At 42.1% G+C, this 26772-nt stretch overlaps 1 protein-coding gene and 1 pseudogene across 7 annotated transcripts in view; one reads left to right on the top strand and one right to left on the bottom strand.

The window, feature by feature from the left end:
- Positions 1-26772, bottom strand: part of KDM5B (lysine demethylase 5B) — an 80995-nt gene that overhangs the window by 43360 nt on the left and 10863 nt on the right. For 5 of the 7 annotated variants that reach the window (XM_031013907.3, XM_055368387.2, XM_031013914.3 and 2 more), the window contains exons 2-4: positions 5375-5452; positions 2974-3096; positions 1466-1636 (exon numbers count right to left, since the gene is read on the bottom strand). In XM_031013907.3, the coding sequence (XP_030869767.2) occupies positions 1466-1636; positions 2974-3096; positions 5375-5452 (372 nt within the window). Of the gene's footprint in view, positions 1-1465; positions 1637-2973; positions 3097-5374; positions 5453-5594; positions 5614-24351; positions 24371-26772 lie in introns of those variants that run through there. The other 2 variants (XM_063709479.1, XM_055368405.2) reach the window with 2 other exon arrangements.
- LOC109028259 (probable mitochondrial glutathione transporter SLC25A39) lies at positions 22607-26492 on the top strand (annotated as a pseudogene).

Below are 26772 nucleotides of genomic sequence, written 5' to 3'. Positions count from 1 at the left end.
CAACCTCCGCCTCCTGGGTTCAAGTGATTCTCCTGCCCCAGCCTCCCAAGTAGCTGGTACTACAGGCACGCACCACCACGCTCAGCTAATTTACATATTTTTAGCGGAGACAGGGTTTCACCATGTTGGCCAGGATGGTCTCCATCTCTTGACCTCATGATCCACCCACCTTGGCCTCCCAAAGTGCTGGGATTACAGGCGTGAGCCATCGCGCCCGGCTCACATTCAACATTCTAAACAATTTCATCCATGGGCTCACTAAACATTCATATAATGTATTAAAAAAAAAGTTTTGAATGTCAGATTGGCTACTTTCTTCTAGGCTAAAAAGTGTTCACCTGGAATCAATAAGGGAGAGAGGGAAGAAAAACAAAATCTACTGGATTTAAGCATTACAGATGGTGTGTTTGTGTGTGTATAGTATTAGGACAGGACTTTGGTTAGTGATTTACCCCTCAAAAACTATGTTATTCTCTTCCTACCTCTCTACAGCACAGAAAACAATTCTTAAAGTTATAGGACTCACTGCTGTAGTCCTAAAATAACTCAAAGGGTGTGAATGGATAATGACACCCCTCTTCTTTCTACCAAGGCCTGGAAATAAATGGGAAGCTTTTACAGTACTGTTTTACCTAAAAGTTTTTAAGTGAATAATTTCACAAATACCATTTTGTCAGAAATGAACATGGCTACATAGGAATTACTAGAAGAGGAACCCGTTAGCTATGTTGCATTATAAAATCCCCTTTTACCATATCAACATTCTGACAATCTCCTCAAAAATCTCAGCTGGCAAAAGAGAATAGGTAGGCAAGTTATTTCACAGCTTATACCTTCATATGACAGCCAGGAATACTTTAGCTACTTTAAATTTAAAGAGAATGCAAAGTTGTAACAAGTAGATAATAATCAACTCTTCAACTTTGCACAGTAAAAAAATTTCCTCCACAATCTTACTCATTCCAGAAACAAACTTCTAAGTATAGCTGCTCTCAAAGCAGAACAAAAACACTAGAGGAAAAAACACAAAACAAGGTCTTTTTTTTTTTTTTTTTCAGACGGAGTCTCAGAGTCTCGCTCTTTGCCCAGGCTTGAGTGAAGTGGCACCATCTCGGCTCACTGCAACCTCCACCTTCCGGGTTCAAGCGGTTCTCCTGCCTCAGCCTCCCTAGTAGCTGGGATTACAGGCACACGCCACCATGCCCAGCTAATTTTTGTATTTTTAGTAGAGACGAGGTTTCACCATGTTGGCCAGGCTGGTCTCAAACTCCTGTCCTCAGGTGATTCACCTGCCTTGGCCTCCCAAAGTGTTGGGATTACAGGAGTGAGCCACCGCGCCCCACCAAAATAAGGTCTTCTAAAACAAGGTCTTCCAAACACAATCAAGGCTTTTCCATTTCCCTGAAAAGACAATGTACCAATAAGTAGTAAGATAAAACAGGTTAAGGCTAGCCCCCAAACTTACCCTTAGGCTGTCTCCGGACAGGAATAAGTTGTAGGGGTTGAGGATTCGTTCATAATGCCCTCTGATATGTGAGCCCACTGCTTTGCCAGGAGCAAACCCCATCTTGGTAGCAATTTTGGTCCATTTTCTATCCTTGCAAACAACTGCAAATCCACCTTCTTCTGCAACTAACTGTTAAAATAGCAAAATTAGAAACAACTATATAGAAGTCACTTCTAATCACATCTAAGTATGACTCCAAGGGGAAAATGTTCTTGGCTATGGTTATCTTTTAAAAACATGTTTTGCCAATCAAATATATATACACACACACACACACACACATATATATATATACACACACTATTAATTTTAAGTTAGAAATTTTAAACATCTCTCTTGACAACATGGTCCATAAACATTTTGTCCCCTCTCAGCTACTTTTCACATCCCCAAAGCAATCATGTGGAAAGAACCAGGTTACCTAAAACTAAATCTCTACCAAAGAAGGGACTGTAATACTTGGTCTTACTCTGGGCTCTTAAATAAGCCTCCAAAAACTAAAGACTAGGATGCATGCCAGCATGTTTGATGGAAAGAATGTAAATTTCAGAATCAAATGGGCCTGGTATTGAATTATGGCTCAGCTTCTTTTTTTTTTTTTTTTCTGAGATGGAGTTTCTCTCTTGTTGCCCAGCCTGCAGTGCAATGGCGCAATCTCGGCTCACTGCAACCTCCGCCTCCTGGATTCAGGCGATTTTCCTGCCTCAGCCTCCCGAGTAGCTGGGATTACAGGCATGTGCCACCACACCCAGCTAATTTTGTATTTTTAGTAGAGACGGGGTTTCGACATGTTGGTCAGGCTGGTCTTGAACTCCTGACGTCAGGTGATCCACCCACCTCGACCTCCCAAAATGCTGGGATTACAGGCATGAGCCACCACGCCCAGCCATGGCTCAGCTTTTTTTACCTTTTTATCACCCTGAGCCTCAGTTTCCTTATCTGTAATAAAAAGAAATAGCTTGCAGAATTTTTGTAAAGTGTGAAAATGAGAAAAACAGGTGGCAGCAAAATATTCCACAAGGCTTCAAGACCTGATGATCCTCATCACTCAACTGACTTGAGAATCTCATTTCACACATCTCAAAAAATAAGTTTATTTGTTCTTTCTTTTTTGAGACAGGGTCTTGCTCAGTTACCCAGGCTGGAGTGCAGTGGTGCAATCACGGCTCACTGCAGCCTCCACCTCCTGGGCTCAAGTGATCCTCCCTCCTTAGCCACCCAAATAGCTGGTACTACAGGCCCATGCCACCATGCCTGTCTAATTTCCAAATTTTTTGTAAAGACAGGATTTCCTTATGTTACCCAGGCTGGTCTCAAGCAATCCTCCTCCCTTGACCTCCCAAAGTGCTGAGATTACAGGTGTGAGCCACCTGGCTGAGCAATAAGTTCCTTTTTAAGGCAAAGAAGATCAAATTCATTCTGTCAGTAAGATTATAAAATAAGTAAGATGGTCATTAGCTCTTTACCTTATTAAGCTGAAATAAGTCCAAGATCTTCCTCTCCACATGTGGAATTTTCAGAGTACTTCCCTGTAACTCCCAGTACTTTGCAATCTGGTCCAAGAAATTCAATTTTACACGAGTTTGGGCCTAAAAGACAAAGAATTGAGTTTTCATCTCATTTAGCTTATTTTAAAGCTCCTATTTCCTGCCATTATTTTCTTTCACAGAATATTTAAGTACAATACCACTTAAAAAAAATTTTTTTAATTTAATGCTCTTTCAGCAAAATCATATAATACCACTTTCTAAATTCAGTGAGAAACGGCCAAAAATACACAAAATAAAGCTGGTTAAATAATTATACATGGCCGGCCGGGCACGGTGGCTCATGTCTGTAATCCCAGCACTTTGGGAGGCTGAGGTGAGCGAATCACAAGGTCGGGAGTTTGAGACCAGCCTGGCCAACATGATGAAACTCCCATCTCTATTAACAAAAATCAGCCGAGTGTGGTGGCGCGTGCCTGTAATCCCAGCTACTCAGGAGGCTGAGGCAGGAGAATTGCTTGAACTCAGGAGGCAGAGGTTGCAGTAAGCTGAGATCACACCACTGTACTCCAGCCTGGATGAGACAGTAAGACTCCGTCTCAAAATAATAGTAATTATACGACTGGGTGCAGTGGCTCATGGCTGTAATCCCAGCACTTTGGGAGGCCGAGACGCGTGAATCACGAGGTCAGGAGTTCGAGACCAGCCTGGGCGACATGGTGAAACTCCGTCTCTACTAAAAATACAAAAAATTAGCTGGGCGTAGTGGCAGGGGCCTGTAATCCCAGCTACTCAGGAGGCTGAGGCAGGAAAATCGCTTGAACCTGGGAGGTGGAGGTTGCAGTGAGCCAAGATCACGCCACTGCACTCCAGCCCAGGTGACAGTGCAAGACTCTGTCTCAATAAAAAAGAAAAATAAAAAAAAATAATTATACATGGTCGGGTGTGGTAGCTCACACCTGTAATCCCAGCACTTTGGGAGGCCAAAATGGGCAGATCACTTGAGGCCAGGAGTTTGAGACCAGCCTGGCCAACATGGTGAAACCCCATCTCTACTAAAAATACAAAAATTAGCTGGATGTGGTGGTATACGTCTGTAATGCCAACTACTCAGGAGGTCGAGGCAGGAGAATCACTTGAACCTAAGAGGCAGAGGTTGCAGTGAGCTGAGATTGTGCCACTGCACTCCAGCCTTGGTGACAGACCAAGACTCTTGTCTCAAAAAAAAAAAAAAAAAAAAAAAATATATATATATATATATATATATTATATATACACACAAATACATTAACTCAACAAAAATTTAATTCAGGCTGGGCATGGTGGCTCATGCCTGTAATCCCAACACTTTGGGAGGCCAAGGCAGGCGGATCACCTGAGGTCAGGATTTCAAGACCAGCCTGGCCAAAATGGTGAAACCCCATCTCTACTAAAAATACCAAAATTAGCCAGGCTTGGTGGCACACACCTGTAATCCCAGCTACTTGGGAGGCTGAGGCAGGAGAATGACTTGAACCCAGGAGGCAGAGGTTGCAGTGAACCAGGATAATGCTGCTGCACTCCAGCCTGGGCGACAGAGCGGGACTCCATAACAAAAAAAGTAAAAATTTTAATTGACTTTTTAAAAAAATTTAATTCAGCCCCTACCACGTGACAGACAAAGAATTAAACACTCAGTAAACCTTCCTGTGACGTAAGTAGGCACTCTGAAAGGAACTTAAGTAGTACTGTAAGCACAATTCCATATTATTGTTTAAAATTATATGGCAAGTAAATATGCTTTTATATGCCCAGCTTTGGGAGGCAGAGGCAGGAGGATCGCTTCAGCCCAGGAGTTTGAGACCAGCCTGGGCAACATAGGGAGACCTCATCCCTACAACAAAAACACAATTCTATGTGTGTGTATCTTCACATATGTAAATATACACATATATAAAATACAGGGTCTTGCTCTGTCGCCCAGGCTGGAGTGCAGAGTGCAGTGGCACAACCATGGCTCACTATAGTCTTGACCTCCCAGGCTGAAGCAATCCACCCACCTCAGCCTCCCGAGTAGCTGAAACTACAGGCACACACCATCACACGTGGCTAATTTTTTAAATTATGTTTTAGCAGAGACAGGGTCCTGCTATGTTGCCCAGGCCAACCCTCCTGCCCCAGCCTCCCAAAGTGCTGAGATTACAAGTGTGAGCCACCATGCCTAGCCAATTCGATATTTTAAAGACCTGTTCTCTACAGAAAGAAATGTTCTTATTTGCTCAAATACAAATCTAAAAACAGATTTACAATGGTGATTCTGTAACAATTTTAATATGTCGTAATAATTTCAAAGACGGTCCCCCTGGAATACAGGCAAACAGAACAATAGTGAAGACATTACCTCCAATTCATTCAGTCTCTGGATACGTGGCGTAAAATGAAGTTTATCAACATCACATGCAAATGGTGGCTGCCAATCCTAGGAGAAAGCAAAGGCTCTTATTAGAATAACTTATAAGCATTTGACATTTAAAAATTTGTTTTAAAATTAAAACCCAGGTTAGGTAAATCTTATTCTAACCAATCAAACAAAATAGAACACAGAGTAGTGGTTTCTCAACCTTTTGTCCATGAGAGCAGCAAAATATGTATGAACACCCTTTCCCAAATAAATGATATATCACATATACACCTCTCCCCACAAACCTTCCCACTGAGCAATGTCACTGAGCCTGTAAAAAAAAAAAAAAAAAAAACACTCATTTAGGCAAAAGACACTTTGACTTCTGTATTACCACAGAAGTATCTCATTTTTTATATAACAGCTATATGTCTATAACTTTAAAAAACACATTTAACCTTCCAGTCACATTAACTTTTTTAATTTTTTTTTTTTTTTTTGAGATAAGGTTTCACTCTGTTGCCCAGGCTTAAGTGCAGTGGTGTGATCACAGCTCGTGGAAACCTCTGCCTCCTGAGCTCAAGCGATCTTCCACCTCAGCCTCCCAAGTATCTGGGACCACAGGTGAACACTACCACACTCAGCTAATTGTTTAAGGTTTTTTTTAGAGACGAGTTGTAGGTACATGTATTGCCCAGATCAATCTCGAACTCTACAGCTCCAATGATCCTCCCACCTTGGCCTCCCAAAGTGCTGAGATTACAAGTGTGAGCCACTGAGCCTGGCCCACATTAACTTTTCTTATTAAATTGAGGGTAAATTCTACAGTGGTGTCAGGGGGAGAAAAACTGACATCCAAATCCAATTTTAAAAGTCATCCTTGGCCGGGCAAGGTGGCTCAACCTGTAATCCTAGCACTTTGGGAGGCCAAGGAGGGTGGATCACCTGAGGTCAGGAGTTCAAGACCAGCCTGACCAACATGGTGAAACCCTGTCTCTACTAAAACTACAAAAATTAGCCAGATGGGGTGGCAGGCGCCTGTAGTCCCAGCTACCCAGGAGGCTGAGACAGGAGAATCGCTTGAACACAAGAGGCAGAGGTTGCAGTGAGCCAAGATCGCGCCATTGCACTCCAACCTGGGCAACAGAGCAAGACTTCATCTCAAAAAAAAAAAATTGTCCTTAATATGTATACTCGTATAGACAACTGTTCTCTAGAGGAGAATTTTCCTATCATGGAAGAACTGCCATCATGAGGAAGTAATCAGACAATTAAAAAAAAAAAATATATATATATATATACACACACACACACACACATATGTATGTATGAATTGTTACCTACGAAGGGAGAAAACTGGAAATGAATGTCTACAACAAGAGAACAGCTAAAGGTATAAAAATGTGTTAATAGGTTTCAGTCTGGGATAATGATGAAAGGGTCTGGAGGTAGACAATGGTGATGGCTGTACAGCAATGTAAATGTACCCAATGCCACTGAACTGTATCCTTAAAAATGGTTACAAAGGCAAAAATTTAATGTTATGTACATTTTAATATTTTAATACAATGAAAAAAGCAAAAAAGGAAAAATGTACCCTGTAGCATAGATCTTTTATTTATTTATTTACTTATTTATTCACTTTTTGGAGACAGAGTTTCGCTCTGTCACCCAGGCTGGAGTACAATGATGTGACCTCAGCTCGCTGCAGCCTCTGCCTCCCGGGTTCAAGCGATTCTCCTGCCTCGGCCTCCCGAGTAGCTGGGATTACAGGCATGTGCCACCACACCCAGCTAATTTTGTATTTTTAGTAGAGGCGGGGTTTCACCATGTTGGTCAGGCTGGTCTCAAACTCCTGACCTCAGATGATCCACCTGCCTTGGCCTCCCAAAGTGCCGGGATTACAGGCGTGAGCCACCGCACCCAGCCTAGATCTCTATTTACTAATGTGGGAAGATTTTCCCTATATATGTTAAGGGGTCAGGGGGGCGGAACAGGCTTTACAGTAGAAAAATAAAACACTGGAAAGCTATCTAGAGCAAAAAGGCTCACAACAGTGGTTGTCCTTACTGGTAGGGTTATAGGTAATTTTACATCCTTGTTTGTTTTAAATATAATCCAAAATACATTAAATATTTATTAAATAATAAATGTATTATTTCAGATTGTGTGAATATATTAATGAGGAAATTCACAGCCTTTAAACTCAATTTTATACCAAGTTTATCCTAAGAGAACAATTCAACCGGCCAGGCGCCGTGACTCACGCCTGTAATCACATCACTTTGGGAGGATCATGAGGTCAGGAGATCAAGACCATCCTGGCTAACACAAAAAATTAGCCAGGCGTGGTGGCACGCGGCTGTAGTCCCAGCTACTCGGGAGGCTGAGGCAGGAAAATGGCGTGAACCCAGGAGGCGGAGTTTGCAGTGAGCTGAGACCCCGCCACTGCACTACAGCCTGGGTGACAGAGCGAGACTCCGTCTCAAAAAAAAAAAGAAAAGAAAGAAAACAATTCAACCAGAGTTGAATGGCCAAGCTCACTGGCTCACACCAGTAATCCCAGCACTCTGGGAGTCCGAGGCAAGCAGATCACCTGAGGTCAGGAGACCAGCCTGGCCAACATGGCAAAACCCCGTCTCTACTAAAAATACAAAAAAAATTAGCCGGGTGTGGTGACACATGCCTGTAGTCCCAGCTACTCAGGAGTCTGAGGCAGGAGAATCGCTTGAACCCAGGAGGTGGAGGTCGCAGTGAGCCGAGATCATGCCTTTGCACTCCAGCCTGAGCGACAGAGTCAGACTCCGTCTCAAAAATAAATAAATAAATAAATATAAAATAAAAAATAAAGGAAGAAAAAACAAAATACATGAATGAAATTAACTGCAGCATTACATTAGGAATGTACGATTATTATGGTATTACAATAACATTGAATATTATATAGCATTTAAAAGTGCTAGATTTATAAAGAGTTCATAACAATCAATAAGACAAAATAATAACTTACAGAAAAATGGGCAAATTGTATCAACAGCCAAAAGGGAAAAATGGCCAGTCATAAGACTGGCACCCAACTTCACTCAAAATTCAAGAAATATACAAACTCTCATTGTTTTTACCTATCAGATTAACAGCGCATGCCTTGTGACCCAGCAGTTTTGTTTATTTTTATTTTATTATTATTTTTTGAGATGGAGTCTCATGCTGTCACCCAGGCTGGAGTGCAATGGCACGGTCTTCACTCACTGCAAGCAAGAATTGAACATCCCGGGTTCAAGCAATTCTCCTGCCTCAGTCTCCCAAGTAGCTGGGATTACAGGCATGTACCACCATGCCTGGCTAACTTTTGTATTTTTAGTAGAGACGGGGTTTCACCATGTTGGCCAGGCTGGTCTCGAACACCTGACCTCAAATGATCCACCTGCCTAAGCCTCCCAAAGTGCTGGGATTACAGGCGTGAGCCACTGCGCCTGGCCGTGACCCAGCAATTTTCTGATAGGAATTTACAAATATCTATTACCACTCACAACACCTCGATATAGGCAAAAGGAAATTCACTGCAAAATTCCTTCAAGTTAAAATGTAAGCATCTATCAGTAGAGAAAAAGCTAAATAAATGTTGGTATATCTACAACCAACAATAAAATACCACTCAGCTATAATAAAAAAATCTAGATATTCTAAATATGGAAAGATACCCAAGCATCAATGAGTAAAAAACTAGAACAAAAACATGTATTAGGTTGGTGCAAATGTAATTGCAGCTTTTGCCATTACTAAAAAAAAAAAAAAAAAAAAATACATATATATGTGGCAAAAGCTGTAATTTTGCCATTACCTACATATACATATGACAAAAACCACAATTACGTTTGTGCCAACCTAATAACATTGTGTTGAATTTTACATATGCAGATTTTAAATAATATCACAATAATAAGGAGAAAAGAGGCTTTTTTAACATTTCAAATTTGTGCTGTTGGAACTTATCATTATAGACTGCTTTTAGTTTAGAATAAAAATGACGGCCAGGCACAGTGGCTCATGCCTATAATCTCAGCACTTTGGGCTGCAGCAGCAGGAGGATCACTTGAAGCTAGCAGTTTGAGACCAGTCTCTACCCGTCTCTACCAAAAAATGTAAAAATTAGGCATAGTGGTGCAAACCTGTAGTCCTACCTACTCAGGAGGCTAAGGCAGGAGGATGACTTAAGCCCAGGGGGCTTAAGTTTACAGTGAGCTATGATTGTGCCACTGCACTCCTGCTTGGGCAACAGAGCACGAACCTAGCTCTAAAATAAATACATAGATGAAATTTTGTTTTGTTTTAGTGATAACAAAGACTTCAGTAAAAATGCCCGCCGGTGATGCATGATAAAATGTTAAGCTAAAAAGCAAAGGTAATTATCGGTAAGGCCTTCAAACGTTTAACATAGTTGTACTGCCTTTTTATGGTTAATGTTTTAAATGTCAGTTAAAAAATACTATACTTTGTTAAAGTTAAAAAATACCTCCATCCCAAGTGAAAAAGATTAAAGTCTGATTTATTTTTGTTTAGCTCAATAACTAAAAGCCAAAGTAATGTGTTTAATTTATACAGAACACATCCTAGCAAAAGGAAATCACACTGCTTCTTGATATTCTATGGTAGGCTAACAGGAAGCCTTTATATTGCTCAGAGCTTTGCTTCCAGTGTGTTATAAAAGCTGTTGGTTTTCAGAAATGAATTGATCTGGGTTAAGGTGAGATCAAAAGCATATGAAAAATAATGTGTCAGAATATAGAAGTAAATGTTCAAATATTTAGTCTTAACATACTTTCAAAATGGCCTGAAAATTTTAACAACTAAGACTTACAGGTGATATATAATGTTATTCCCTGATTGATCAGATAATATACCTTCTAATCCCAAAACACAATTATAAAGATATTTGATGTTCTCAAAAGCCTGTATATTAAAGTTTTACAAATTAAAATGAGCTTCTATCTATGTACGAATATATACACAGTATACTTATTTTAGCCTAAAGCTAAAATGAATCCTGAAAATGATTCATCAAACAGAAATTAGTACATATCTGTCAATAAGGATGCTCATACAGTGGGTATAAATATGTTTAAAACTAAAGAAATAGTTTGAGAAGGTCATCTCTTCTGGTTATAAAGAATGAGAGAAGAGATAAATGTCATTCAGTTTTGGGACATTCACTGTCAGCTGCAAAACTAGACTCCAGTAAAAAAATTAAATTTATTTGTAATGTTCACTATCATACGGAACTAAAATACCTTTGGCAAAGTCTGACCTCAATGGGACACAAATTTTTTTTTCTTTTCATTTTAAGTAGAGATGAGGTCTCGCTATGTTGCCCAGGCTGGTCTGGAACTCCTGGGCTCAAGCAATCCTCACACCTAGGCCTCCCAAAGTGCCAGGATTACAGGTGTGAGGCATGGCAGAAGCCAAGCCATGACTTTTAAATGGGGGGTTGGGGAAGCCATTATGAAAGGTAAATACAACAGATCATAATAAAGCTTCTAAGGTGAAAAATTTGAAAAATAATCCTCAAATTATGTAGCCAAATAAATAATCCAAATCCCCACTTAGAAACATTGTGATAATGTTTAACTTGATGCTTAAGTGTCTAAAAGGAATATAATGTAAGCTGGCCAAAAAGTAAAACTTGTACTCCCTATCAATAAAACTGATCATAAATCACTTTTTCTAACATAAAACAGCCTTTTCATACTAACTAGATGTAATAAGAATTTGTAGATTACATGCAGTTCCATATAAATTCCTCGCTGAGATTATTTTAATTTCCTTTACTTTCAAAACTTGAAAGTAAGCCAGGTGTAGTGGGGTTCACACTTTGCGAGGCCAAAAGGGAGAGGACTGCTTGAGCCTGGGAGCTCAAGACCAACCTGGGGGCTGGGCGTGATGGCTCATTCCTGTAATCACAGCACTTTCGGAGGCCAAGGCGGGCGGATCACCTGATGTCAGGAGTTTGAATCCAGCCTGGCCAACATGGTGAAATCCCATCTCTAATAAAAATATAAAAATTAGCCGGACGTGGTGGTGCATGCCTGATAAAATACCTCTCTCATTCTTTATAACCAGCTACTACTCAGGAGGCTGAGACAGAAGAAGCACTTGAACCCAGGAGGCGGAGGTGGCAGTGAGTGGAGATTGCGCCATTGCACTCCAGCCTGGGTGACAGAGCAAGACTCTGTCTGACAAGAAAAGAAGAGAAGAGAAAAGAGAAGAGAACAGCCCAGACTCAGAAACATATTGAGGCTCTGTCTCTACAAAAAAAAAAATTAAGTTAGCCAGGCATGGTGGCATGCAGCTGTAGTCCCAGCTAATCAGGAGGCTGGGGTGGGAGGATTAATTGAATCCAGGAGGTCAATCCTGTAGTGAGCCACGATCATGCTACTGCACTGCAGCCTGGGCGACAGAGCAAGACTGTCTCAAAAAAAAGACAAAAACAAACAAAAAAACTTGAAAATGGTTTTATTTTAACCCTTACAAGATAAAGTACAAGAACCTTATTATTTAAAAGTTCAGGCCGGGTGCAGTGGCTCACACCTGTAATCCCAGCACTTCGGGAGGCCGAGGCAGGCGGATCATGAGGTCAGGAGATCAAGACCATCCTGGCTAACACGGTGAAACCCCATCTCTACTAAAAAAATACAAAAAATTAGCCAGGCGTGGTGGCGGGCGCCTGTAGTCCCAGCTACTCAGGAGACTGAGGTAGGAGAATGGTGTGAACCCGGGAGGCGGAGCTTGCAGTGAGCCAAGATCACACCACTGCACTCCAGACTGGGGACAGAGCGAGACTCTGTCTCAAAAAAAAAAAAAGAAGTTCAATTAGTTTCCTTAGGACTCAAAAATGTATTCCTCAGGAAGGCAATTAAGTAGAAAGTTGAAGCTTCAAAATCCTCAGAGGCCTGAGAAACATCAGGTAAACATTTTCCTCAGTGCCAGCATTAACTTAACAACAACTAAAAGCAGATTTAACTGAGAGAAATGTTTAAAAAATAAAGTCAACCACTGTGAGAACAACTTTCAAAAGATGCTGAAGATTTTTCCAAAAAATGCCAGGAAAATTCACTCTGTAGAGGCGCTGCTATTAACATCCACATATTTAATATATTAGAATACTGTTTTTATCCTTCTAATTATAGAAAGGCTGTCATTTTGAGATCTGATAATTAGCAAAATGAAAAAGTATATGCTCTACAGAGGCTACGAAAGTTGGCTCTAACTCCCTGCAGACAAAACCAATTAGAAATCAGTGTCACAAAAGCACATTCTTGTTAGTTTACCAAGAATAACATCAACTAAGGACCAAAGCATTGTTTTAATTGTATATGTTCTACGAAACCCAGTCATCATAGAATAAATGCACTTGCAAGTTAGCAAATCTTCCAGGTGAGGATGACAAAATTTAACTTTAATATAAAGATCAGAATAACAGATATATGAAACATAAAAGACCACTTTCTCATCAAGTGAATGGTTTTAGGTCAGTAATATGCCCTTAAAACACCTGCACAAATGCAAAAGGTAGAACTAGGTCTATCACAACCATTATAAACTCCTATAAAAGACAAGCAGAGTTAACTATTTATGAGCCCCTGATGGAGTCTAATTGCCACTCACTGATAGGTGTCTATCAGAAAAGTTTTGTACGACAAAGAATTGCATTCAAGGTCTTCCAAACAGGGCCAGGAATGGTGGCTCACGCCAGTAATCCCAGCACTTTGGGAGGCCCAGACAGGCCTTGAGGCCAGGAGTTCAAGACCAGCCAGGCCAATGTGGCAAAACCAAGTCTCTACAAAAAATACAAAAATTGGCCGGGCATTGTGGCGCACACCTGTCATCCTAGCTACTCAGGAGGTTGAGGCATGATAATTGCTTGAACCTGGGAGGCAAAGACTGCACTCCAGCCTAGATGACAAAGTGAGAGCCTGTCTCAAAAAAAAAAAAAAACTACAGACTACCTTTTAGGACTATGGTGAGAACTGATTTTACAAATATAAAGGTTTTTTCATTAAATTGTAAAGTAAAAGTAACAATTATAATTATGTTAAGTTCTGACCACTGAAATATGAATCTTCCTATACAAAAAGCGCTGCAACAACTTTCAAGGAGCATCTGACCTCTAAACCTTACTTACCTTTAAGGACCTTATCCTTCCAGCCTAACCCTAGTTGGCATGTAACTGTCAACTAGCACATTTTATCATAGCCACTTTAACACAGGTTAAAGGCCTCCTCTGTATTTCTCCATTTTAACCTCCTCTATATTTTCCCATTGTTATTTCTCTGATGGTCATTTTTTTTTTAAAACACAGTGAGGCCATTTACCTTTACCTTGTACATCAAAATAGATGTCAAAGAGGACAGATTCTCAAGTCACACTGCCTGGGTTCAAATCCTGGTACTACTGTGTGGCTTTGTACTAGGTTAAGTTCCTTGTACTTTACGTATGTGAATAAAGGGATAGTTGTGAGGGTTAAGTAAAATAATACAGGTAGAACCCTCAGACAACATTTACTTTACTTTATTTAAGTAAATGGTCAAAAAATATTAGTTTTGGGAAGGTGTGGTGGCTCACGCCTGTAATCTCAGCACTTTGGGAAGCCAAGGCAGGCAGATCATGAGGTCAGGAGTTCGAGAGCAGCCTGGCCAACATGGCAAAACCCAGTCTCTATTAAAAACACAAAAGTTAGCTCGGTGTGGTGGTGCACACCTGTAGTCTCAGCTACTCAGAAGGCAGAGCACGAGAATTGCTTGAACCCAGGAGGCAGATGATGCGGCGAGCAGAGATTACACCACTGCATTCCAGCCTGGGCAAACAGAGCAAGACTCCCAATTAAAAAAAAAAAAAAAAGTGCCGGTTTTTCTCAGGAAAATATTCATGTTGCAAAGCTTTCATTTCCAAGTGGCTTAATGCAGGCTTGTTTTTTGTTTGTTTTTGTTTCTGTTTTTTAAGAGACAAGGTCATCCAGGCTGGAGTGCAATGGCATGAACTTGGCTCGTTATAGCCTCGATCTCCTGGGCTCAAGTGATCCTCCCACCTCAGCCTCCAGAGTACCTGGGACTACAGGTGCACACCACCATGACCAGCTAATTTTTTTTTTTTAAGAGACGGGGGGTGGGGGGGGGGGGGTCTCATTATGTTGCACAGGTTGGTCTCAAACTCCTGGCCACAAGCGATCCTTCCACTTTGGCCTCCCAAAGTGCTGGGATTACAGGTGTGAGCCACCACACCCAATCCAACCTTGCTTTTTAAAATAAGAGCACATATTGTTAGATTTTCATGCTTAAAGAGCTTCTAAGATTTTTTAGATATATAGTTCAAGGGTAAAGGCAGACAACACACTGAGAGTAGATCTGTTGGGATGGCAATGGAATTGAACTTGTATACTGTAAAAGTTAACACTGTAGCCAGCAAACCTAGGTATGGTTCCATGATAGCAGTATTTCACATTTATTAGGTTGGTGCAAAAGTAATCACAGTTCTGCCATTAAAGCAAAAATGCAAAAATGGCAAAAACCACGATTTCTTTTGCACCAACCTAATACCATGCCATTTCCTGTGTGCCCACTATACAAAACTTCTTGACTGCATGTTCTTTTATTGGGGCAAAAGCTAGGCAACAGAATAGATTTAAAATAATTTTAATACAAATGTAAGGCTTATTACCAAAGTTTTAGAAAATACACATATTGGCCGGGCGTGGTGGCTCACACCTGTAATCCCAGCACTTTGGGAGGTTGAAGTGGGTGGATCACCTGAGGTCAGGAGTTCGAGACCAGCCTGACCAACATGCAGAAACCCCGTCTCTACTAAATATACAAAAAGCTAAGATCTTAGCTTTATTACTACTGAGTCATGTCTTTGCAGAATCAAGTTTCCCTTTTTTTTTTTTTTTTTTTTTTCTTTTTGAGACAGGATTTTGCTCTGTCCCTAGGCTGGAATGCAGTGGCACAATCATAGCTCACTGCAGCCTCAAACTCCCGGGCTCATGCAATTCTCCCACCTCAGTCTCCCGAGTATACATGCATGCCACCACATCAGGCTAATTTTTTAAAGAAATTTTTTGTAGAGTCAGTCTTGCTATGTTGACTAAGTTGGTCTCAAACTTTTGGGTTCAAGGGATACTCCAACCTTTGGCCTCCCAAAGTGCTGACATTACAGGTGTGAGCCACCCATCCGACCAAGTTTCCCTTTTTAATACTGCAATAACTCAATGTTTTGTCCTTAGGAGTCCTTTAAAATCTTAAAAATTGAGGACCTCAAAGAATGTTAATTTACATGGATTGTATCTATAGATTTTTTATCACATTAGAAATTAAAACTGAAACATTTTAAAAATGAGTTAATCTCGGCCGGGTGCGGTGGCTCACGCCTGTAATCCCAACACTTTGGGAGGCCGAGGCAGGCGGATCACGAGGTCAGGAGATCGAGACCATCCTGGCCAACATGGTGAAACCCCGTCTCTACTAAAAATACAAAAAATTAGCCGGGGGTGGTGGCGCACGCCTGTAGTCCCAGCTACTCAGGGGAGGCTGAGACAGGAGAATCGCTTGAACCCGGGAGGCGGGGGTTGCAGTGAGCCGAGATCGCGCCCCTGCACTCTAGCCTGGGCGACAGAGTGAGACTCCGTCTCAAAAAAAAAAAAAAAAAATGAGTTAATCTCTTTAATCTGTAATGCATTGTATTATTTTGCAAATCTCTTTAATGTCTGGTTTAATATAAATAAACTGGGTTTTAATTTCTTCTCCAATCAGGTGTGGTATATTGTTTTGGTTAAAAGTATGTGAAGTAGGCCGGGTGCGGTGGCTCACACCTGTAATCCCAGCACTTTGGGAGGCCAAGGCAGGCGGATCACGAGGTCAGTTCGAGACCATCCTGGCCAACGTAGTGAAACCCTGTCTCTACTAAAAAAAAAAAAAAAAATATACAAAAAATTAGCTGGGCATGGTGGCGGGCGCCTGTAATCCCAGCTACTTGGGAGGCTGAGGCAGAATCGCTTGAACCCCGGAGGTGGAGGTTGCAGTGAGCCAAGATCACACCACCATTGTACTCCAGCCTGGGCAACAGTGTGAGACTCTGTCTCAAAAAAAAAAAAATTATGTGAAGTAAATCTGGCCTCTCACAGATATTTAGTTGAAAGGGGGGAGTTTTCTTGGATCCACTGAAAGGGTCTTGGGAACCCTCCAAGGGTTCTCAGCCCACACCCTGGAAGTAACTGCCCTATTGAACGCCCTGCAGATCACCCCATACAATCTGTCCTTCCAAAGAACTCTTTTCATCCAGATTTAAAACACAGCCCTTTCAAGTGTATTCTCCATTCACTAATAGTGATTTATTGACCATCTATTTTTACAATGTCAACATTTTTAGAAAAGTTATACCTGGGTCAACCCAGTCTTCCCTAAAGTCCTATCACCAAAAAGACCCTGAAAATACCAACACAATCATGTAGACTTTTAATAGTCATTATTAAAAATAAGTACCAAGGAATGAGAACTTGTATTATAACTTTTACAGATAGGCCATGGTGAAAGCTATCAGTTTTAAAGAACTTGTTTCAAAGATTATTTTAGCTTCTGAATATTAAATACTTGGGAATGCAAAGCACTGTTTCTATGGAATATTAGTAAATAAAAATATAGTAGTAATAAAGGGATATACCATGGTATTTACTTTTTAAGCATTAGTCACATTAAATTCCTCTTTCACCACTTTTAATAAAACTTGGCAATAATAATGATCTGTATTGTATTGGTATTGGTATTGGTATTGGTAGGTCCTCTAAACAGGAAAGCATTATTTCTTTCATGTCATTCACAGACATTTTATGATACTTCAATCACTGAATGGGATGAGAAGAAATTTCAGAGCCTTCCCCCTACATCAATTATAATTGGTGCACATATTACTTCAGCGTGCCTATATCAAGCCATGCTGTAATCAAGTATATATAATTTCACAGCTTTTCCAAGGAGGTTCTCTAGTAACTAGTTTTCATTGTGTTTTTTCCATACCTAGAATCCAGGGAAGAAAAAATTTCTGGCAGAAAACTGAGGCTGCCAAGGTTAAGAAAGGATTATATACTTTAAAGAGATTCCAAAAATGATCTGTCTGTCAGGGGGAAGGGATTTAGGAAAGAGGTTGGACTCTGACCCCAACCTTGCCTAAGCAACACCCAAACCTACCTGGGCACTAAGGGCAGGGGAAGCTTAAACATCCCACACCCTAACTTTAAGGCCTCATTAGATCTGTAAACACACGCCTGGAGATTCAACATCAGGGTCAAGAAACGAACAGAAGTGAGACTAAAAATCAGTTTGAGCCTCAAAAAATACTACGAGATGGCAAAACCTTTGTTGTGTCAATATCCCATCTAAAGATGACACATTTGCAATAGTATTAAAGAAAGAAGGGCCGGGCACAGTGGCTCATCATGTCTGTAAGCCCAGCACTTTGGGAGGCCAAGGCGGGTGGATCACTTGAGGTCAGGAGTTCGAGACCAGCCTGACCAACATGGTGAAACCCCATCTCTACTGAAAATACAAAAACTAGCAGGACGCGGTGGTGGGCGCCTATAATCCCAGCTACTGGGGAGGCTGAGACACGATAATCACTTGAGCCCAGGAGGCAGAGGTTGCAAAGTGAGCCGAGACAAGTGAACTGAGATGGCGCCACTGAACTCCAGCCTGGGTGACAGAGCGAGACTCCACAGGAAAGGGAAAGGGAAAGGCAAAGGGAAAAGGAAAGGAGAAAGGAAAAGGGGAAAGGAAAGGAAAGGAGGAAAGGGAAGGGGAAAGGGGAAGTGAAGAGAAAGAAAAAGAGAAAGGGAAGGGAAGAGAAATGGGGGAGGTGAGGGGAGGGGAAGGGAAGAGGGGAAGGGGAGGGAAGGCAGGGGAGGGGACGAGAAGGGAAGAGGGGAAGGGGAAGGGGGAAGGGAGAGGGAAGGGAGAAGGGATGGGAGGGGAAGGGGGGAGGGGAGGCGGAAGGTAGAGGAGGAGGAAAGGAAGGCAACGGAGAGGGTAATGGGAAAGTTAAGGAAAGGGGAAGGGAAGGTGAGAGGGAGGGGAGGGGAAGGGGTAATGAGAAGGTTAGGGGAAGGGAAAGGGAAAGGGAAAGGGAAGAGGAGAGGGAGGGGAGGGCAAGGGGGAGGGTAGGGGAAGGGGAAGGGAAGGGGAGGGGGAGAGAAAGGGGGAAGGGAAGGGGGAAGGGTAGGGGAGGGGAAAGGGGAATGGAAAGGAAAGGAAAGGAATTAAAACAAATTCAAGACCAGCCACAGCACCATGGCGGGACCCTATAAAAAAAAATTTTTTTTTAATTAGCTAGGCATGGTAGCATGCACCTGTAGTTCCACCTACCTGGGAGGCTTAAGACAGACAGAGAGAGAGAGCAAGAGAAGCAAGACTGAGCAACACAGTGAGATACCATCTCTACAAAATGTTAAAACATTATCCAGACATATTGGCACGTGCCTGTAGTCCCATCTACTGCAGTGAGCTACAGTGGCGCTGCTGCATTCCAGCCTGGGAAACACAAGACCTCATCTCTAAAAAATAATAATAAGGCTGAGTGCAGTGGCTCACGCCTGTAATCCCAGCACTTTGGGAGGCCGAGGTGGGCAGATCACTTGAGGTCTGGAGTTCGAGACCAGCGAGGCGGGCGGATCACCTGAGGTTGAGGGTTCGAGACCAGCCTGACCAACATGGAGAAACTCTGTTTCTACTAAAAATACAAAAAATTAGCTGGGCGTGGTGGCACACACCTGTATTCCCAGCTACTCAGGAGGCTGAGGCAGGAGAATCTCAAACTCGGGAGGTAAAGGTTGCGGTAAGCCGAGATCACGCCACTGCACCCAAGCCTTGGCAACAAGAGTGAAACTCTGTCTCATAAATGAATGAATGAATGAATGAATGAATGGCAGGCCAAGGGCAGTGGCTCACGCTTGTAACCTCAGCACTTTGGGAGGCTAACCAAGTGGATTGCTTGAGCCTGGAAGTTTGAGACCAGCCTGGGCAAGGTGGCAAAATCTCATCTCTACAAAACATATTTAACACAAAAATTAGGCCAGGCACCATGGCTCACTCCTGTAATCCCAGCACTTTGGGAGGCTGAGGTGGGCAGATCACTTGAGGTCTGGAGTTCGAGACCAGCGTGGTCAACGTGGCAAAACCCCATCTCTACTAAAAATACAAAAATTAGCTGGGCGTGGTGGCACACGCCTGTGATTCCAGCTACTCAGGAGGCTGAGGCAGGAGAACTGCTTGAACCTGGGAGGCAGAGATTGCAGTGAGCTCAGACTGCACCACTGAACTCCAGCCTGGGTGACAGAGTGAGACTCTGTCTCAAAGAAAAAATAATAATAAATAAATATAAAAATAAAAATAAATAAAAGAGTTGCACGAACCTACACCCTAGGCCCCTTTTGCCCTTCCACATAGCATTCAAGGCACCATCTTGAAAGTGGAGACCAGGCCAGCACAAGACATCAAACCTGACAGTGCCTTGATCTTAGAGTTCCCAGTCTCCAGTACTGCAAGAAATAAATTTCTATTATTTATAAATTACCCAGTCTCAGATACAGTTATATCAACACAAATGAACTAAGATACTGACCAAGCTTCAAGGCTAGACCTCCTAAAGAGATAAGGATGTACTAATAATACATAGGCATGCTCAATTTAGGATGGTAGATAAAAGTATGTCTAAAGATCTTAAAAGAAACTTACCCTATGATATATTTCAGACTATGCTGTGTGACTGTAGCAGCGCTGGTATTATCAAACGCTTTATTTCTTTCAAATTTATTGCCATAGTCCAAAGTAAATTTGATTTGAAAGATAACCCACTTTAGCCTAAAATATGAGGAAGTTGCAGTCTGATAAAACTGGTTTTCTTTTGAATGGCTGCCTGGTATCAATGGGATATACTCTCTAAAAACTGTAATTATCTACTTTTCCAGGGTTTTACAGCTGTGTCTAGAGTTGAGACTTCAGAAATATCACCATTAAGCCACCTAAGTCTGAAATACTAACAATGAACTTACTATTTTCTCCTTAGCTTCCTAACAACACATTTCCTGGTACCTCCAACCAAATTCTCTTCCTTCCTTGAATATTGTTGTTTTGTAGGAGGATGTCATGACCCTCATTCTCATTCTACACACCTATTTCCTCCCGCAACCCTACTCTAATCCAAGTGAAGCAAAGCCTTCCCAGACAGCTCCCTCTCATCCATCTCCATATCCCCCCAACCTTTAACCACTCGGTACATAACTTCTATTCCTTGCATACGTCATACTTGCTAATCTTTCTCACCAGTCAATTATGAGTTCCTTTATTTATTTTTTTAATTTATTTATTTGAGGTGGAGTCTTGCTCTGTCACCCAGGCTGGAGTGCAGTGGCGCGATCTCGGCTCACTGCAACCTCTGCCTCCCAGGTTCAAGCGATTCTTCTGCCTCAGCCTCTGGAGTAGCTGGGACTACAGGTGCATGCCACCATGCCCAGCTAATTTTTATATTTTTAGTAGAGACGGAGCTTCACCATATTGGCCATGCTGGTCTTGAACTACTGACCTCGTCTCAGCCTCCCAAAGTGCTGGGATTACAGGCATGAGCCACCTAGGACTTTAACACAATGCACTTACTGACATATCAATAATAAGTACTGAATTGAGACCACAACCAACTCCAAGGACTCAATTCATTTCTTCATTCAACAGAGTTGATAAAAAGAATTGCCCAGTTTTCTGTAGTAGAACTGAGAAATTTCTGATTAATTTGAAGTCAACAGGTAAGATAATTCCTTATTTTTTATTTCTTTTTTATTTTTATTGTTTTCTATATTTTGAGGGATTTTGGTGTTTAGATTTTTTTTTTTTTTTGAGAATTCCTTATATTAGCTGCCTAAACCTGTCATGAAATTACCTAAACCAGTGGGTCTCAAACCTAGCAGAGCTTCCGGAGGAGCTTTTTAAAATTCAAACACTTAGGCCCACATGAGATTCTAATTCAGTTATTCTGGGATGAATCCCAGAATGACTTTAATGGGAGGCAGTGGTACATTTATATAGGGAGCCCCGAGTCCTAAATACTCTTCCAATGTGAAGCTGAGTGGTCACTGGAGTTGATGAGCCAGGAGTTTACATATAAATGAGCCAACAAACTAACAGTATATGAATGGGCTAAGTTCATAAATACTGATAAGTAGATAAAACACACAAATCTAAATGGTACTTTGATAACTGTATACATGCAGCTTACTATTGTTATTAATGAATGCAAGTCTGGGTGGCCAGAAGGAAGAGAGAGAAGACCACAGTCAAAAAAAGACTGTAGGCCGGGCACAGTGGCCCACGCCTGTAATCCCAGCACTTTGGGAGGCCGAGGTGGGTGCATCACGAGGTCAGGAGTTTGAGACCAGCCTGGCCAACATGGTGAAACCCCGTTTCTACCAAAAATACAAAAAAAATTAGCCGGGCATGGTGGTGGGTGCCTGTAATCCCAGCTGCTCCGGAGGCTGAGGCAGGAGAATCGCTTGAACCCAGGAGGCAGAGGTTGCAGTGAGCCAAGACCGTGCCATTGCACTCCAATTCCAGCCTGGGCCACACAGCGAGACTCCCTCTCAAAAAAAAAAAAAAAAAAAAAAAAAAAAGACTGTAAGTGGAGATGAAAGAGAGAAGCAGGCTAATTTCTGGGATCTATGAAGGGAGCCATTATATATTAAATTAGAAGAACACTGAACTTGGGAATAAAGAGCCATGGTTTGCAACATCCAATTTGTCCTTTCAAGGCTGTGTCACCTTAGGCAAGTCAAGTCTCTCAAGCTCAGTTCGTTTCCTTTTCTATAAAATGGATCTGCCTTAGCAGCAAAAACCAACAAATATGTTGCTTTTGTTTTTGTTTTGCTGAACCTACCAGGATACAAAGTATATATGCAAAAATAATAGATTCATAATTTCCCATTAATCATCTCATGAAATCACAATTGTATCATTCCTATGGTTATATAAAAGGCAATGCAGTAGTTCAGAGCAGTAACTGAGGACCTGCACAGCCTAAGTTCAAATCTGGCTCCACCAGGATTTGGGCAAGATCCCTTCCCTCTTTGGGCCTCACTATGTAAAGAAGGGCTGATATTTTAAGCTGCCCATTTTACAGACAGGTTAATAGAATAAAGCTCTGAAAATAGTCATGACCCTCCTTAAGGTTAGGAGCTCAAGGATAACATGGAAATAATGGAACACATGCCAGAAACCCAACATTTTGATTCCTACTCTATTCTTTCCACAAAATCTCTATTCTCTTGAAGTTTTCATTTCCTAGCTGGCTAATGTTACCCCTCAAAACCAAATTATCTTAGAATCCTAAATCAAATTCTAAACTTTGTTCTTGTCAAAAAAATCTTGATGAGCAACTATATATTCTATAAATCAAAAATATATTTTAGAAATGGAAGATGGGAAAAGCCACAAGGTTACCAGAGAAAAACAGTAGTTATAGAGGAACCCAGAAGAGTGGGCTGCTACCAAGCACAATTTTTAAAAACCCCAAACCCATACACTACCACAAATCCCTGAAGCCAGCCTCCCACTGGAAAATTTGGTGGCTGTTCTCAATTTGTCCAAAATACATCATATTGGATGAAAGCCTCTCTGAGACAGGGAAAAGTCTAAAGACCTGGAATTTTACAAAGTGGAGGTAATACTCAAATTTCACTGTATAAACCTCTCTTATACCCACCCCTTTCCCCACTGTCCTATAAAGATAACAGAATACAAATCCTAAGGGCTCCTACCTCCCATCTCTTCCAAGTTAAAGCCTGGCAAGGATGAGATATTACCATCTGGTTTAAATATCACCAAATGATGAGTTGGTATAACCACAGAAAACTGGGAGGATCCTGCCTTAAAGACCTTGTAATTATGTGGGCTTGATAGGGGTTTGTTCTTTGTTTCTGGGGTTATGTGATTAGAGTAGTATTAAAATGTTTCAGTATCTGTAGCCTGTAGTATGTATGCCCCATAAGAATATGTGCTTAATGAAAAGTTCCAATCAAGTGCTTGAAACACACTAAGTTTAGGCTTTAGTTCTCTGAACATTACAATTTGGTCAAGCCAGTGAGATGGCAAAAATTAACTCAAGAATGCACAACAATCTGCCTAAGGGCACATAAAGTACATAGCTGGGAAAAGAAATCTTAGCCTAGCTATCTACTCCTAACAAAAATACCTAAGCATTTGACAATTTTAAATGGTACATATACCATTGGGGAGTGTCTTAATACATTTAGAAAGCAGTATTAAGTGACTGATTCAAGACCAAAAAATCCACATTAAAGTCACAATAGAAATGTAGTATATGGTAGTCCCCACCCTTATCTGGAGGGATACATTCCAAGACCCCCAGTGGATGCCTGAAACCATGGATAGCAAATACTAAACCCTATATGTACTATGTTTTTTTCCTATACATACATACCTATGATAAAATTTAACTTATAAATTAGGCACAGTAAGAGATTAACAATAACAATTAAACAATACACTGTAATAAAAGTTACATGGGGCCGGGTGTGGTGGCTCACACCTGTAATCCCAGAACTTTGGAAGGCTGAGGCGGGCAGATCACTTGAGGTCAGGAGTTCAAGACCAGCCTGACCAACATGGTAAAACCCCCAACTCTACTAAAAATACAAAAATTAGCCGGGCGTGGTAGCAGGTGCCTGTAGTCTCAGCTACTCAAGAGGCTGAGGCATGAGAACCGCTTGAGCCCAGGAGGCGGAGATTGCAGTGAGCCGAGACACACTACTGCACTCCAGCCTGGGGGACAGAGTAAGTCTCTGTCTCCAAAAAATAAATAATAAAAAATAATAATAATAAAAGTTACATGAATGTAGTCTCTCTTTCTCTCAAAATATCTTATTGTACTATCCTCACCTATTTTTGGACAGCGGTTGACAAATTCTATCCGTGGTTTTCCTTTCTGCAGATAAGAGACTACTAGAAGCTGGGCGCAGTGGCTCACACCTGCAATCTCAGCACTTTGGGAGGCTGAGGCAGACAGATCATCCGAGGTCAGGAGTTTGAGACCAGCCTGGCTAACATAGTGAAACCCCATCTCTATTAAAAATACAAAAATTAGTTGGGCGTGGTGGCACGTCGCTGTAATCCCACCTACTCAGGAGGCTGAGGCAGGAGAATCACTTGAACCCAGAGGCAGAGGTTGCAGTGAGCTGAGATTGCACCATTGCACTCAAACCTAGGCAACAGAGCAAGACTCCATCTCAAAAAAAAAAAGAGGGGACTACTCTCTACATGGGTTTACCTAAGAGGCAATGTTATGAGGTCCAATAACAGAAGATATATTTGAATAAAAAACTAGGAAATTTAAGTATATATGATTACATAGGGGTCCTAATTAGCTTTTTTTTTTTTTACACATAAGATTGTCTAATTGTTGGTAAATAATAAAATATAGGGAGTAAAATACAGGGAGTCAGTCTTGGTGCAAGGTGAAGATTGTCTAATTGTTGGTAAATAATAAAATATAGGGAGTAAAATACAGGGAGTCAGTCTTGGTGCAAGGTGAGGCCACAGAGCTGGAATGGGCCTGACCAGCCTCGCACTGTACAAGCACCAATCTAGAGCTAGGACTGAAGCTGCAAGATGACTGACAGGACTCTGGGGGCATTAGCTCCCTCCAACAAATGGTGGTCTCAGGTTTCAAGGGCTGTGGTCACCTCCTTCCTCATGACACCCCTGGACATGGTGGAAGGTCCATTTGCAGTCTCAGTGCCCGCTGGTGGCCAGTGAGCTGACACCTTCCTCCAGACTTCAGAGCCTCTCTTATGCCAAGCTGCCCTCCTCTCTCCAATCCTGTACTACAATGGTGTCCTGGAGCCTCTGTACCTATGACCAAATGGTCCCCGCTGTGCCACCTGGTTTTAAGACCCTACCAGCTTTACTGGCACCTTGGATGCCTCTGTGAAGATTCTGAGGCACAAGGGCACCAGGACCCTGTGGAGTGGCCTCCCAGCCACCCTGGTGATGACTGTGCCAGCTACCACCAACTACTTCACTGCCTACAACCAACTCAAAGCCTGCTTGTGTGGCTGAGCCCTTACCTCTACATAACCTTGGTAGCTGGTGTGCTGGCCCACCCTGGCACTATCACTGCAATCATCAGTGCCCTGGAGCTTATGCAGACAAAGCTGCAGGTTCAGCATATGTTATACTATGTGCTGGTACCTGTGTTTGAGCTCCGGTGGCTTAGAGTGGTTGGTGCTCACTGCGGCTGTGCCGGGGCCCCACTCTCCTTAGAGATGTGCCCTTCTCAGCCCTGTACTGGTTCAACTACGAGCTAGTGAAGAGCTGGCTGAATGGGCTCAGGCCAAAGGACCTCCATGGTCCCATGACAACCATAGGAGTCAGCTTTGCAGCTGGCAGCATCACCATGATGCTGGCTACAGTGCTGACCCTAACCTTTGTCGTGATGAAGACTCAACACCAGGCCACACTCGGAGTGATGGAAGCTGTGGAAGTGACATCCCTGGATGCGGACTCTACCTGGTTGCTCAGAGGTGGATCTGTGCCAAGTCGGGCATCAGAGGGCTCTTTGCAGGCTTCCTCCCTTGGATCATCAAGTCTATCCCCTCCTATGCTATCACGATCACCACTTATGAGTTCAGCAAAAGTCTCTTAAAGAGACTCAATCAGGACCAGCACCTGGGCCATTCAAAGGGGCAAGGAGGCAAGGACCCCCATCTCTCCAACGGATGGGGAAAGAGGGGAGGAGGGACTGAACCAAGTGCCTTTTCCTCAGCCCTGAGGGGAGGATCCTTGTTTCCACTCCCGCTGTGCAACAGCCTCAGGGGTCCAGGGGTAGGCTGCCCCTCTGGGCAGCCCAGGCCTTCCTCAGACACAGCTTCTTCCTGCTGCTTCCATCCTGGGGATCATCGATTTCCTACCCTCCAAGTTCAAGACCAAATCTGCTATCTGCCCCTCCCCTATGTTTCCCTCTGTGCTTGCTGTAGCTGGGCCTGCCCCAAGGAGTCAAGAAATCCTGGGACCTGGTCTAGTCTCCCCGCTCCTTTGTTAATTCCTTAAGTCTAAATATAATTAACTTCAATAAATAAATAAATAAAAGAATAAAATATGATGGTGGCTCTTGTCCTAAAATATTTTCTTAAAAGATCTAGGTAAACATTTTTCCTGCCACTTCTACTTTTCTCCCCACTTTACAAGTAGGATAATTGCAAAATTACTAGACTTCAACTATTGACCCCTCCTGTCAGACATGAATTGAGATTATTTAAATTATGTTAGTAAGTACAATATCCTTCTATTTGCATGGCTTCC

This window comes from Gorilla gorilla, chromosome 1 (genome assembly GCF_029281585.2).
Source record: "Gorilla gorilla gorilla isolate KB3781 chromosome 1, NHGRI_mGorGor1-v2.1_pri, whole genome shotgun sequence".
In the NCBI taxonomy this organism is placed as follows: Eukaryota; Metazoa; Chordata; class Mammalia; order Primates; family Hominidae; genus Gorilla; species Gorilla gorilla.
This window is presented reverse-complemented; position numbering and strand designations above follow the sequence as displayed.